Here is an 11,269-nt window from a genome sequence, read left to right on the forward strand (position 1 = left end):
CTTAGATGAACAAATGAGCTGTTAAGGTTTTTACTTGTTCAAAGATCGTACTGATTAGTGTTGCTAAAGTCATTAGCGTTTGACATTGGGCCTAAAGCTAAACTGTGTTAACTCTACGTTTCGGCTTTTAGCCGTTGTACAGCAGTGAATAATTCCATCGTCATTAAAATTTTACAAGTCAATGAGAAGGGTATATTACCGTTAATCGAAACATGAATGCAGTGGACTGGAGCAATGCGTACCCAGTTTATTGTTATAGAGTATCGCTTTTGGCGGCTGGACAGTTCAATGGCTTAAACATAGTCACTGGATTGCTATTAAAGGTAGCAGCTGGGTTACTTAAAGGTAGCCACTGGATTGCTTAAAAAGTAGTCACTGGATTGCCGAAAGGTAGCCACTGCATTGCTTAAAGGTAGCCACTGGATTGCTGAAAGGTAGCCACTGGATTGCTTAAAAGGTAGCCACTGGATTGCTTAAAAGGTAGCCACTGGATTGCTAAAAGGTAGCCACTGCATCACTTAAAAGTAGCCACTGGATTGCTGAAAGGTAGCCACTGGATTGCTTAAAAGGTAGCCACTGGATTGCTTAAAAGGTAGCCACTGCATCACTTAAAGGTAGCCACTGGATTGCTGAAAGGTAGCCACTGGATTGCTAAAAAGGTAGCAACTGGATTGCTTAAAGGTAGCTACTGGATTGCTGAAAGGTAGCCACTGGATTGTTTAAAGGTAGCCACTGGATTGCTTAAAGGTAGCCATTGGATTGCTGAAAGGTAGCCACTGCATCACTTAAAGGTAGCCACTGGATTGCTGAAAGGTAGCCACTGGATTGTTTAAAAGGTAGCCACTGGATTGCTTAAAAGGTAGCCACTGGATTGCTAAAAGGTAGCCACTGCATCACTTAAAGGTAGCCACTGGATTGCTGAAAGGTAGCCACTGGATTGCTTAAAAGGTAGCCACTGGATTGCTTAAAAGGTAGCCACTGCATCACTTAAAGGTAGCCACTGGATTGCTGAAAGGTAGCCACTGGATTGCTAAAAAGGTAGCAACTGGATTGCTGAAAGGTAGCTACTGGATTGCTAAAAGGTAGCCACTGGATTGCTTAAAGGTAGCTACTGGATTGCTGAAAGGTAGCCACTGGATTGCTTAAAGGTAGCCACTGGATTGCTTAAAGGTAGCCACTGGATTGCTTAAAGGTAGCCACTGGATTGCTGAAAGGTAGCCACTGGATTGCTTATTAAAAGGTAGCCACTGCATAACTTAAAGGTAGCCACTGGATTGCTTAAAAGGTAGCCACTGGATTGCTTAAAAATAAAGTAGCCACTGGATTGCTTAAAAGGTAGCCACTGCTTTGCTAAAACGTAGCCACTGGATTGCTGAAAGGTAGCCACTGGATTGCTTAAAGGTAGCTACTTAATTGCTAGAGGGTAGCTACTGGATTGCTAAAAGGTAGCCACTGGATTGCTTAAAAGGTAGCCACTGGATTGCTTAAAGGTAGCCACTGGATTGCTTAAAAGGTAGCCACTGATATGCTTACAAATAATGTAGCCACTGGATTGCTAAAAGGTAGCCACTGCATCACTTAAAGGTAGCCACTGGATTGCTGAAAGGTAGCCACTGGATTGCTTAAAAGGTAGCCACTGGATTGCTTAAAGGTAGCCACTGGATTGCTAAAAGGTAGCCACTGGATTGCTTAAAAGGTAGCCACTGGATTGCTTAAAGGTAGCCACTAGATTGCTAAAAGGTAGCCACTGATATGCTTACAAATAATGTAGCCACTGGATTTCTAAAAGGTAGCCACTGGACTGCAGAAAGGTAGCCACTGCGCCCACTGGATTGCTAAAAGGTAGCCACTGGACTGCAGAAAGGTAGCCACTGCATCACTAAATGGTAGCCACTGGATTGTAAAAATTTCGCCATTCTTGATTGGTTTACAGATTGGTACTATACTTACCACACCCACCTCATACCTCATCGTAAACGGTTGAACGTAATGTCACTAGCAGACTAGTCATGGATACCATACGGGGAGGTTGGTGCGTTTTACCCGTACTCATGCTAGCGATATCATCGTTCATGACAATCTCATCCCGTCATACGTCTATAGCTCCATGGTGTGTTATGATTGATTATGTATTAGTGGGTTTTGAAGACGCAATCAATCAGACTAAGACGCAGAAATTATGTCACAATGCTTGCAAAGACTTGGGTTGGTGTGAATCTTCAAACTACAAGATGGCATCAGGTCAGTGTCAGCTCCTTAACGCTTCACACTATGATGACTCTGGAAGCTTGGTGTCAAGTAAAGGCTGGGTGTACTCCTTCACCTGTATCAAGGTAAGCTATTATCCCTTTTCTGATAATTGTGTTTGCAATTATTTGTCCTAAATGAGCTTGCAAGTTGGTGCTGAAAGGAAACTCCTTCGGTCAAACAGCTCCTGTTCACCATACTTTGTAGTACCAAGAACAAGTCACATCACTTTTGCTGATATAGCCTTCTCGGTGTATGGACCCAAACTCTGGAATAAACTTCCCAATCACATCATAGACACCGTCAACACGTTCAAGGCACTTCTGAACACCCACTTGTTTCAGGAGGCCTACCATCAACACACTTTAAATTTCTTCTGTGCCTCAGCGCCTTTAAGCAAACCTTTCCAATTATTTATTTATTTATGACTGATTGATTGATTGATTATTGCCCCTTGAAACCATCTTTGATTAGCAGGACTACTGTAAATAAAATAAGCAATTATGCTATTATTATTAAATGCTGTATCAACCCTTTTTCTTTCGAGCAGCAATATATATACGTTCATGCCCGCTTTCCCGATTTATTTGTATACTGGTAACCTAGGTTACCACACGAAGCATGGCGTGGCTGGGTCACCATTTTTTTTTCAATGTAGTAGTATTCCTTAATGTTCAAAAGTATCAATAAAGATACAATGAATTCATATGCAACAGTTTCTGACGAATATAGTGTCTATTTGTTGAAAAAGCATTTACTAAAAAGAGATCTTTTGCAATTTTTGTTATGTTAACCCTTCTTTCCAATGTGCTAAACTCAAAGTATTATATAAAAAACAGAAAAAACACTGATTCCTGTATGCAGTGCATACTCAGCACTTTCCCAAGTTCTGTGAAATAAAATCACAGGAAAAAATCATTCTTTTCTTGTATTCAAACTAAGACATTCAAATATTGCGACCTAGTTTCTCTTAAATGCAGTTTCTTAGATGAAGTACAAGACTTACTGGCAAACAAACGATTATTACCGTCTCAAAAGTCATCTATTAAACCTTTCCAAAAACGAGTTTTTAAGGTATCGCCGAATATCCGGAGCTTACATGCTAACGCAGGTAAAACATTCTCTGAGAGGAACATACAAATTTTGGGGCAGTTTCTTTACAATTTGTTTTACATAACAACATTATTTCGACGTCATTTTTTTGTTAACAAAATGCTTTGTACTATGAAAAGCGTCTGTAGGCTTCTAATCAATAGTTTTGTATTGCCATTGTTTTTTAGAGTGATAACCAAATGTGTACATAATATATCTGTTTATTACAATTGGTCTTCAGCTTGCTAAAAGCTGTTTCTATGGAAATGATGCAAGAAAGACCTGGTTATTTGGTGCCTGGTAATATTTGTGGCTGGTACGTCATTGTATGCCATATTAAATTAAATATTGACGCGAAATGGTAATTCTGCATCAAAACGTAACAAATTTAGGTGCTTGATAAAAACTGTATAGGTATGTTTGCCAATGGTGTTGTTTGTCTTCTTATAGAAGAACAGTGAAATACCTCTTTAGTCGTGTGTAAACCAGCCATGAGATGAAGCCAGGTGTGAACACGAATTGCAATGATATTCGATATAATCATCATAATTATTATGGAGTTATAAGGGACATGCAAAAAGAACGTAATTAACCGTTTTTGGGCGTTGTTTTATATATGACTTTGTATTTATTTATTTAGGGAAGGGTGCCAGGGCAGGGTTGGGATCGTTAAACAAATGTGAGTGTTATAGGGTGGACGGGTGATTTTGTTTTATATTTACAAGGATATAAGTGTACTGTAAACAATTTTATAAAATGTAATAAATTGTTTCTTCGTTCATTGTCACATAATAATTTATGTTAACGGGTTGAATTATGAAGTTTTCATTTTCTCGAGTCGAAGCAACCATTTTGCAGCCAGCATTCTTCATAAGCGGAGATATAATTTCATATTAAGAGGTAATTAAAAAGCAGTACCATTATTGGTTTTGGGGCGCTGGTAACCATGAAAACGGGCATCCTTAGTTCCGGCACCAGTGAGTTTAATGTATGGAGCTGTTTATACTGCTGCATGGTGTTAATTTGTTACGGAGAAAACCCTCACCCATTGACTCTTCACAATGTTGTATTGTAAACATTGTTCCACCGAAAAGGTCAACCCGGTAGTTTTTCATAAGATATTTTAACATAAATTTTAGCCTATTAATAATTTAACCCTTTTTATTCCCTTTTTTTTAACGTTGCGGGTGCCCTGACACTTGGTTTTCTTGGTCAAATTCGGCAAATGAGCAGCCAATTTAATTTTCATGCGTTCGAATTAAAGCTGTTTTGCCTCTCCGGTTGTTACTGCGTTTCAAATTCAGAAATCGGCCATTCAATTTCAAATTCCTTTAGCACTTTGTTCAATTTAGCGTATCGACATTCTTTTTCGTGACACACGCCTCAAGAAGCGTCTGCAAATTTGAATGCTTCTTTGATGAACTGTTAAATTGAATGATTATTTTGTTCAATCAAATGATGCAACATTACATTTGACTGATCATAAAACGAAATCGAATGACCATTTTTTAGTAGCATTTGATTTCGCGCGAAGTGGAATAGCTTGGTGTTAAATTGGCTGCTCATTTACCGAAATTGACCGAGAAAACCTATAACAGCAGAAACACATTTTTATTTAATTATTAAACCCAACTAAACACCTTGTAGGGATTGCTTTTTTTGGCACAACACGGGATCCATGACTTTACATCTTCCATACAAAGGAAGCATACAAAGATCAACTGTTTTGATGTCAAGACTAGGACTCGAACCCACAGTCTGACAACATCAGAGTTTGAACTCAGTGTGAGTGCTAACCCAGTCCCTTTTACGATTGTCACCATGGCAATCGTAGCAGTATTTGTAAGGCAACTATTATTATGTGAAACTATTCTTTCTCAATTGATTTACAGCCTGCGAAGCCTGCCGGACAAAAAAGTCAAGACTACCCGTGTTTGGATAAGACAAGCAACAATCAAGGTGAATAATATTGTTTAATCCATAGATCGCCTGATTAGTATTGTAACGCCCAAACTGCGGGAACTTGTTTCTGTCGATTGAGTGCGCTGTTGGAGTTCAGCGGTTGCTATGAGGTTCTGAAAGTCATAGGTTAGTTCAAGAGCAGAAGCCCAGTTTTCTTCGCCAAGGTTTATTAAACGGTATGTGTATTGATTTTCGTGCCACTAAATTATAGAGCTGATTGATTGATTGTGTTATATTTAGGTACAGATTTGAAGCCTAAAATAGTTGTATTTTGACAATGCGTTTAATTTGGTTGCACATGTAATTGGGGATGGTTATTCGAGTCATTTATGCATATTGCCGTCGGGTGATATTACACACAGGGTATAGTATAATTATTATATGATTCAGTCAGTTGCTAATTGTGTTTTTGTGGTGACTATAGCCGAGGGTTTATAGGTCAAAGTTGGTTTAATAGATCCACTTCAGGCATATGGGTCGATGTAAACATTTCTTTATTCAGTCCTTTATTTGCATAATTATTGGGGTAATTCTGGTTAGATCCAATTAATTGGTATAATGAAAACATGAAGCACAGCATTATTCGTCTTTGGCAGATTTGGTTTCAATTAGGTTCATTGCTTACGGCAATAGAATATAAAATCACACGAAGCAATATTTACAGGCAACCAGCTCCGAGCATAGGATGGGTTCCGTTTTTTAAAATAAATTTGATCTGACTGAAGCATACGGTTAGCCCTTCTTAGAAGGTTTTGGGGAACACATTTCTGTTTGTAAAAACACCGTCATTCAAATGTGTGTATAATTAGCCAATAATTTTAGAAGGAATTATTAGTTTTGTAATGAATCACATCGTCAAGTGCCAAACCAATGCTTAACAAACCCAGAAAACGTAGCCTTAAAAAACCACAGTGAAAACTGCTAGATAAAACCACAAACAGTAGGTAGGCCACATTATAAGAATTGATTTTAATAAACTACTTTGCAGTTTGCTTGTGTACACCCATTGTGTGTCATTGTTCCCAAATGAACTCATTTCGTGACCGTCAACTCGATCTCTAATTTTAGGAGACCAGCTATATAAGGCAATCAACGGAAAAAAGCAAATGGCTGACGCCAAATGTGGCAGAACATTCTGAACCCCGGAGATTTTGTGTCCAACCCCCCCACCCCCTTCCAAAAATAAAGTGAACTGGTAAAAAAATCTTCTGGTATATCGCCCTGTCTTGAAACATCCTGACTAATTTTCCAAAATGGTGACAGAATCTCCCGAAAACACTAGGCACGGCGCCCTCTATATTATTCGTGTTAAATCGACACTCTGAACTTGTATAATAGTCGTCGAAAAAAACTCAAGTTTAAACAGGAACATGAAGTTTCAGGGTTCCAAAATCATAGCCACCGAACAACACATTGGATTTAAACAAATATATTTATTAAATGGGAAAGAATGTTACAACTTAAGAAATGGCACACAGATTGTGACCCCGTTTGACCTTGTTTTCCAGAAATAAAGTGTTATACTGGAAACAATAATTAATGCTGAACCTTCATTGGATTGTTATCATGTAAACACCATGAGCAAAGTCTACATAGGCTTAACGAACACTACACAAGGTGTGACACCTCAGTTGACCCTGAAGTTTTAAATCGAACGATGAAGTTTACTTTGTGAAAAACACATCTACTGTACCATTGGTATTACTTCATTAGAAAGTTGTCCAAAATGTTGACATTGACTTCCGGGTCAAACCAGTCTCAAAGTTGAAGCTTGATAGTTAAGAAAGGTCAGAATTCATGAAACGCTCATCAGCTTTTTACAATCACCAAGTGGGTCTTCAACGAGGTAATAAACACTTCCAAAAGTGTGACCCCTTTGACCCTGACTTCCAATCGAAGGTGAAATGTTATAAATGTTAACCCCTATACCACAAACAAAACTATTTTACAATCTATACATCATCACTTAGGTTTTTAAAAGCGCAACAAGCGTCGAAAAGATTTGGCATATTGGGTGCAGAAAACGTGTAACTTACGACCCCTAAAACTATTATAATACAAATATAACATTGTTTGAGGGTGACTAGTCGATATTAGCTCCCCGAGGTATTGGAAGTTGAAAAACTAGTTTGTCAACTTCCAATACCGAGGGGAGCTCATCGACTAGTCACCCGAAATAAACCATGTTATATTTGTTTTACTATACTTCATACATATTCAGTTACCGGAACATGAGTTTTGAGCAAGAGAAAATGATTACTGTGAAACAAAATGCACATGATAAGTTTGTTCATGTGTTGGACGCATAGAGCTTTGACTAGAGCGCTAACTTGCTCTGCGTTTTGAAGCCACCCTGTGCGCAGACATGTTTGGTGTGTTGCGTGAATTCGGAATTTTAAGAGAACACACATTGCCGCGATTATTTTACATTCGGCGTGTGCGTATACGTACGCAACTGTCCACTTGCGTCATAGATATAGAATAGAATAACTAGATCGGCCGCGCGTACATACGCGGGTTCTGGCATGGGGGCTGCCATTGCCTATCTCCCGTGAACATTTTCTGTGCGATGCCGTCAGCACGTGACTTTTTGCCGTCAGCACGTGACATTTAGCGCGTCAAAGGCCTATCTCCCGTGTTCATTTTCGCGCGTCGCCTTTCGAACGTGAAACTTTTACTGCGTCCATGGCGAACAAAAACTTTTTCTACACAGGCAATGGCGCGTATGTACGCGCGGCCGATCTAGTTATTTTAATTCTATATCTATGACTTGCGTACGTCCGCGCTACGAAAACCGTAACTTGAACTTGGTCGCCGTACTAACAAAAAGGTAAACGCGCCTTTTAATCATGACGCACATGACGCTCGCAGTTTGTGCACCGATCAGCAGATTGTGCGTTCCCATTCACTGCATCTTTTGCTTCGATGGTACATAAAAAGAACAGACGCACGATCATGCAAATAGCCGTACAATTGCCGTACAAAGTTTCAAGCTTTTGTATTGGTTTGTACATAAACATGGATGCGACCACACGGCTTCAAAACCTTAGTGCGTGTATAACGCTCTAGTCAATATATATAGCTCTATGGTTGGACGTCGCTTTATAGAGAGTGCAGCTGTTCGTGCGCGCGTATAATTTATACTAAACGGTGTCACAATCAATAGCGCCCGGGATGACGTCGCGCAATGGTAGTGCGCATGACAAGTAGAACAGCTCTCGGGGAACTATAACTTGTCATGCGCATTTACCACTTGCGTTATTACTCGCGTGCTTGGTAGTTAGCAAAATTAACACCTGGCACGTGATGATGAATGGACCAATGAGAACTCGACTCTCTGTCGTGAATATGTATGAGGTATAGTAAAAACAATTAAAAGAGTCAAATTTAGTGATTTCGTTTAAGTTGTTTTAAAACGATCAGTGCGACTTTGCTGATTGAAATGACAGCAACTTCCAACTCTTTTATTTCAGACTATCTTGTATTCTTAGCACCGGAGTGTTAAGAATTAAATGGTCAGATTTTTTAAAGTGATTTCGTTCCAGTTGATTTTATAATGGCTGATGTGATATAATTGTTCAACTGACAACACTTTCCAACTCACTGATTTCAGACTATCCTATCTTCTTAACACCGGAGGAGTATCCCAGTGCCAACTTGACACAGGCCAGAGAGCGTTGTGCACAGTGTGATATGCAATTGTGTTCATTGACCCAGTTGCAAGCTGCCTACGAGGCCGGTTACCGTAAAGACAACTGGGGCCTGTACGACACCCCAGGACGAGACGTGAAGGTGATGTCATGCAAGGACCATGGCTGGTTCTTCACGCCAGGGGAGTGCTACTACACAGAAAAAGGTGAAGAGGAAAGCTCAATCCCAAACACACCAAGACCAGAGGATACCCTGCCGGCTTACTGTTGTTACAGGCATGGAGACGTGTGATAGACGTACTTTAAACTGTCACAAAACGACTGGCCCCAGATTCGTCACATTATTGTCGCCGGGTTATATTTTTATTCATTACAGAGTTGTAATCTTTACATTTAAACTTGACTAACTCATTGTAATCTACAAAAGTTGATGTTTCAATAATTACGCGACAAACCAAATGTTTGTAACAGGTGTCTTAAATGTGTATCTTCTACGGAAGTAGTAATTCACTGGTGGTAATAAATTCAATTAAAGGAAGGTAGTATATTTATATCCGATAAACAATGGGAGACTTTTTGAAAGCTCTGCCACTAGAGGGCAGCAGACCTACCAGGTGCACAACTCCTACAGCAAACAATGGTAAATGCTAAAAATTCAAAAATACTCAAAAAATATTTAGAAGTCTCTCAGCCTCTTGAAAATTAAATCAGATACATTGTCATACAACTAAACTTCAGATTGATTCACAATTTTTGGTAGGTCAGCTTTTTGGAATTTTTGCTAATTACCCAGAAGAAACACTCCCCAAAACTCATGCACACCGCTTGTTATCCGTGGGGAACTCGTGTCCAGTGCGTCCTGTTCCAGAACAGTTCGGTTTATGCTGGCATTGTGTTATGAAAAACAAAATACAGTTTGGCTAAATCTAAATACAAAATCAAAAACACGCAAAACACAAGGTATTTGCTGTCAGTGACCGTCACTCATGCTTCTCCTATTCCAAAGTTGTTGACATTACCTGGTGAACAGCGCCCTCTCTTGGTGGTTGGCAGATAGTGTAAAGTTTCCCATTGTTCGTTGTTCTTATAGGGTGGTTGTTAGAGTGTGAGGGTTGACTGTTTAATAGCAGACACAGTTGATGTTTGACAGTTTTACTTTGTGCTAGAGTCCTGTAGTGTATGTTTAAAGGTTCCCAATACTTATCTAGTAGTCAATCTTTGTTCATGCCCTATCAATAAACATGTATCCCGAGAGTTTCTCTTGTGGCTTATTATTTGATATTTTGAGGTAATCGTATCGTAAACGTGGTCCCCTGGCTGCCGCATCTAAGATTGTATTGTAAACTTGGGTGTGGTCCCTCGGTTGTATGGCTTCTAACGAGCACTCGGTTGCGTAACCTGGGGGGGGGGGGGGGTCCTCGGTACCACATATTTAAAACCAACTAGATAGTTGCCATGGTCTTTGCTTTGGTGCTTTCCCCAAACTGTTCCGCTGGAAGTACTCTTTCTAGAAATTCCAGGCTTGCACAAAATAAGTATTCTTTGGAAGGTAAAATGTTCATTCTTATATTTCTATGAATGTAATTATACTTTTATAAAACCTTTAACGTTAATGTGGTTGTGTAGATACCATCTGGCTGTGGTAACTTTGAGCACCTTGTCTACTCTCCTAGGAATAATCCTATTGTGTTTATTTTATTTAGTTGTCAAATAATTGTTATTTTAAAGAGAGCTATTCGAACCTTAAAGACACTGGGTACCTTTGGTAAGTGTCAAAGACAAGTCTTCTCATTTGGTGTATCTCAGCATTATGCATAACATAACAAACCTTTGGAAAAAGTTTCCCGCCTCGGTTTGCCCTTAGCAAATGTAACTCCATCGAGTCTCGAGACCGACGTAGTCATCACTACGTCACTGTAAAAAAAAATAATAAAAAAAATAACAATTATTTTGCTTTCTCAATATCCTTAGGCCTATGTCCAAATGTTCTCGAATTTAGAGAAGAACATTATTCTATCAGTTTGAGGACAAAACATAACTAGTTATAGTAATCAAATGGTAGAACCCAGTGAACAAATTAAATACTGAATCAACTTTGATGTTTTTCATAACTTGTCCTACATTCTATTGGTAAAGTATTTTTTAGAATTGTTTTAATATAAATAAATTTATTTGTCGAGTGTTTATAGTGGAAATAAGATTTTCGAATTTATTACATTTTTGTCAAATCCGTTAAATACGTTTACTTTGATTGGACAGCTCGGAATGCATGTCCTCAATGAAGTGGGGAGCTCAAAGTTGAACGGAAGTAGTTGAAG

The 11,269-nt window shown here is 39.1% G+C and overlaps 1 protein-coding gene across 1 annotated transcript; it reads left to right on the forward strand.

Moving 5' to 3' along the window:
• The first annotated feature begins 2,009 nt into the window (after positions 1-2,009).
• Positions 2,010-10,837, forward strand: LOC139936272 (uncharacterized). The gene is made up of 3 exons (XM_071931061.1): positions 2,010-2,333; positions 5,232-5,298; positions 8,915-10,837. The coding sequence occupies exons 1-3, from the start codon at positions 2,010-2,012 to the stop codon at positions 9,241-9,243; spliced, it is 720 nt and encodes a 239-aa protein (XP_071787162.1). The 3' UTR covers positions 9,244-10,837.
• Positions 10,838-11,269: the final 432 nt, after the last annotated feature.

This window comes from Asterias amurensis, chromosome 4 (assembly GCF_032118995.1).
Source record: "Asterias amurensis chromosome 4, ASM3211899v1".
NCBI classification, from domain to species: Eukaryota; Metazoa; Echinodermata; class Asteroidea; order Forcipulatida; family Asteriidae; genus Asterias; species Asterias amurensis.

What these genes read in the sequence shown, in the direction of transcription:
- LOC139936272 (XM_071931061.1), top strand. Translation starts at nt 2,010, where the DNA reads ATGGATACCATACGGGGAGGTTGGTGCGTTTTACCCGTACTCATGCTA. An exon ending in ACTCCTTCACCTGTATCAAG is followed by an intron (nt 2,334 to 5,231) that starts GTAAGCTATTAT and finishes ATTGATTTACAG; the next exon opens with CCTGCGAAGCCTGCCGGACA. An exon ending in TAAGACAAGCAACAATCAAG is followed by an intron (nt 5,299 to 8,914) that starts GTGAATAATATT and finishes CACTGATTTCAG; the next exon opens with ACTATCCTATCTTCTTAACA.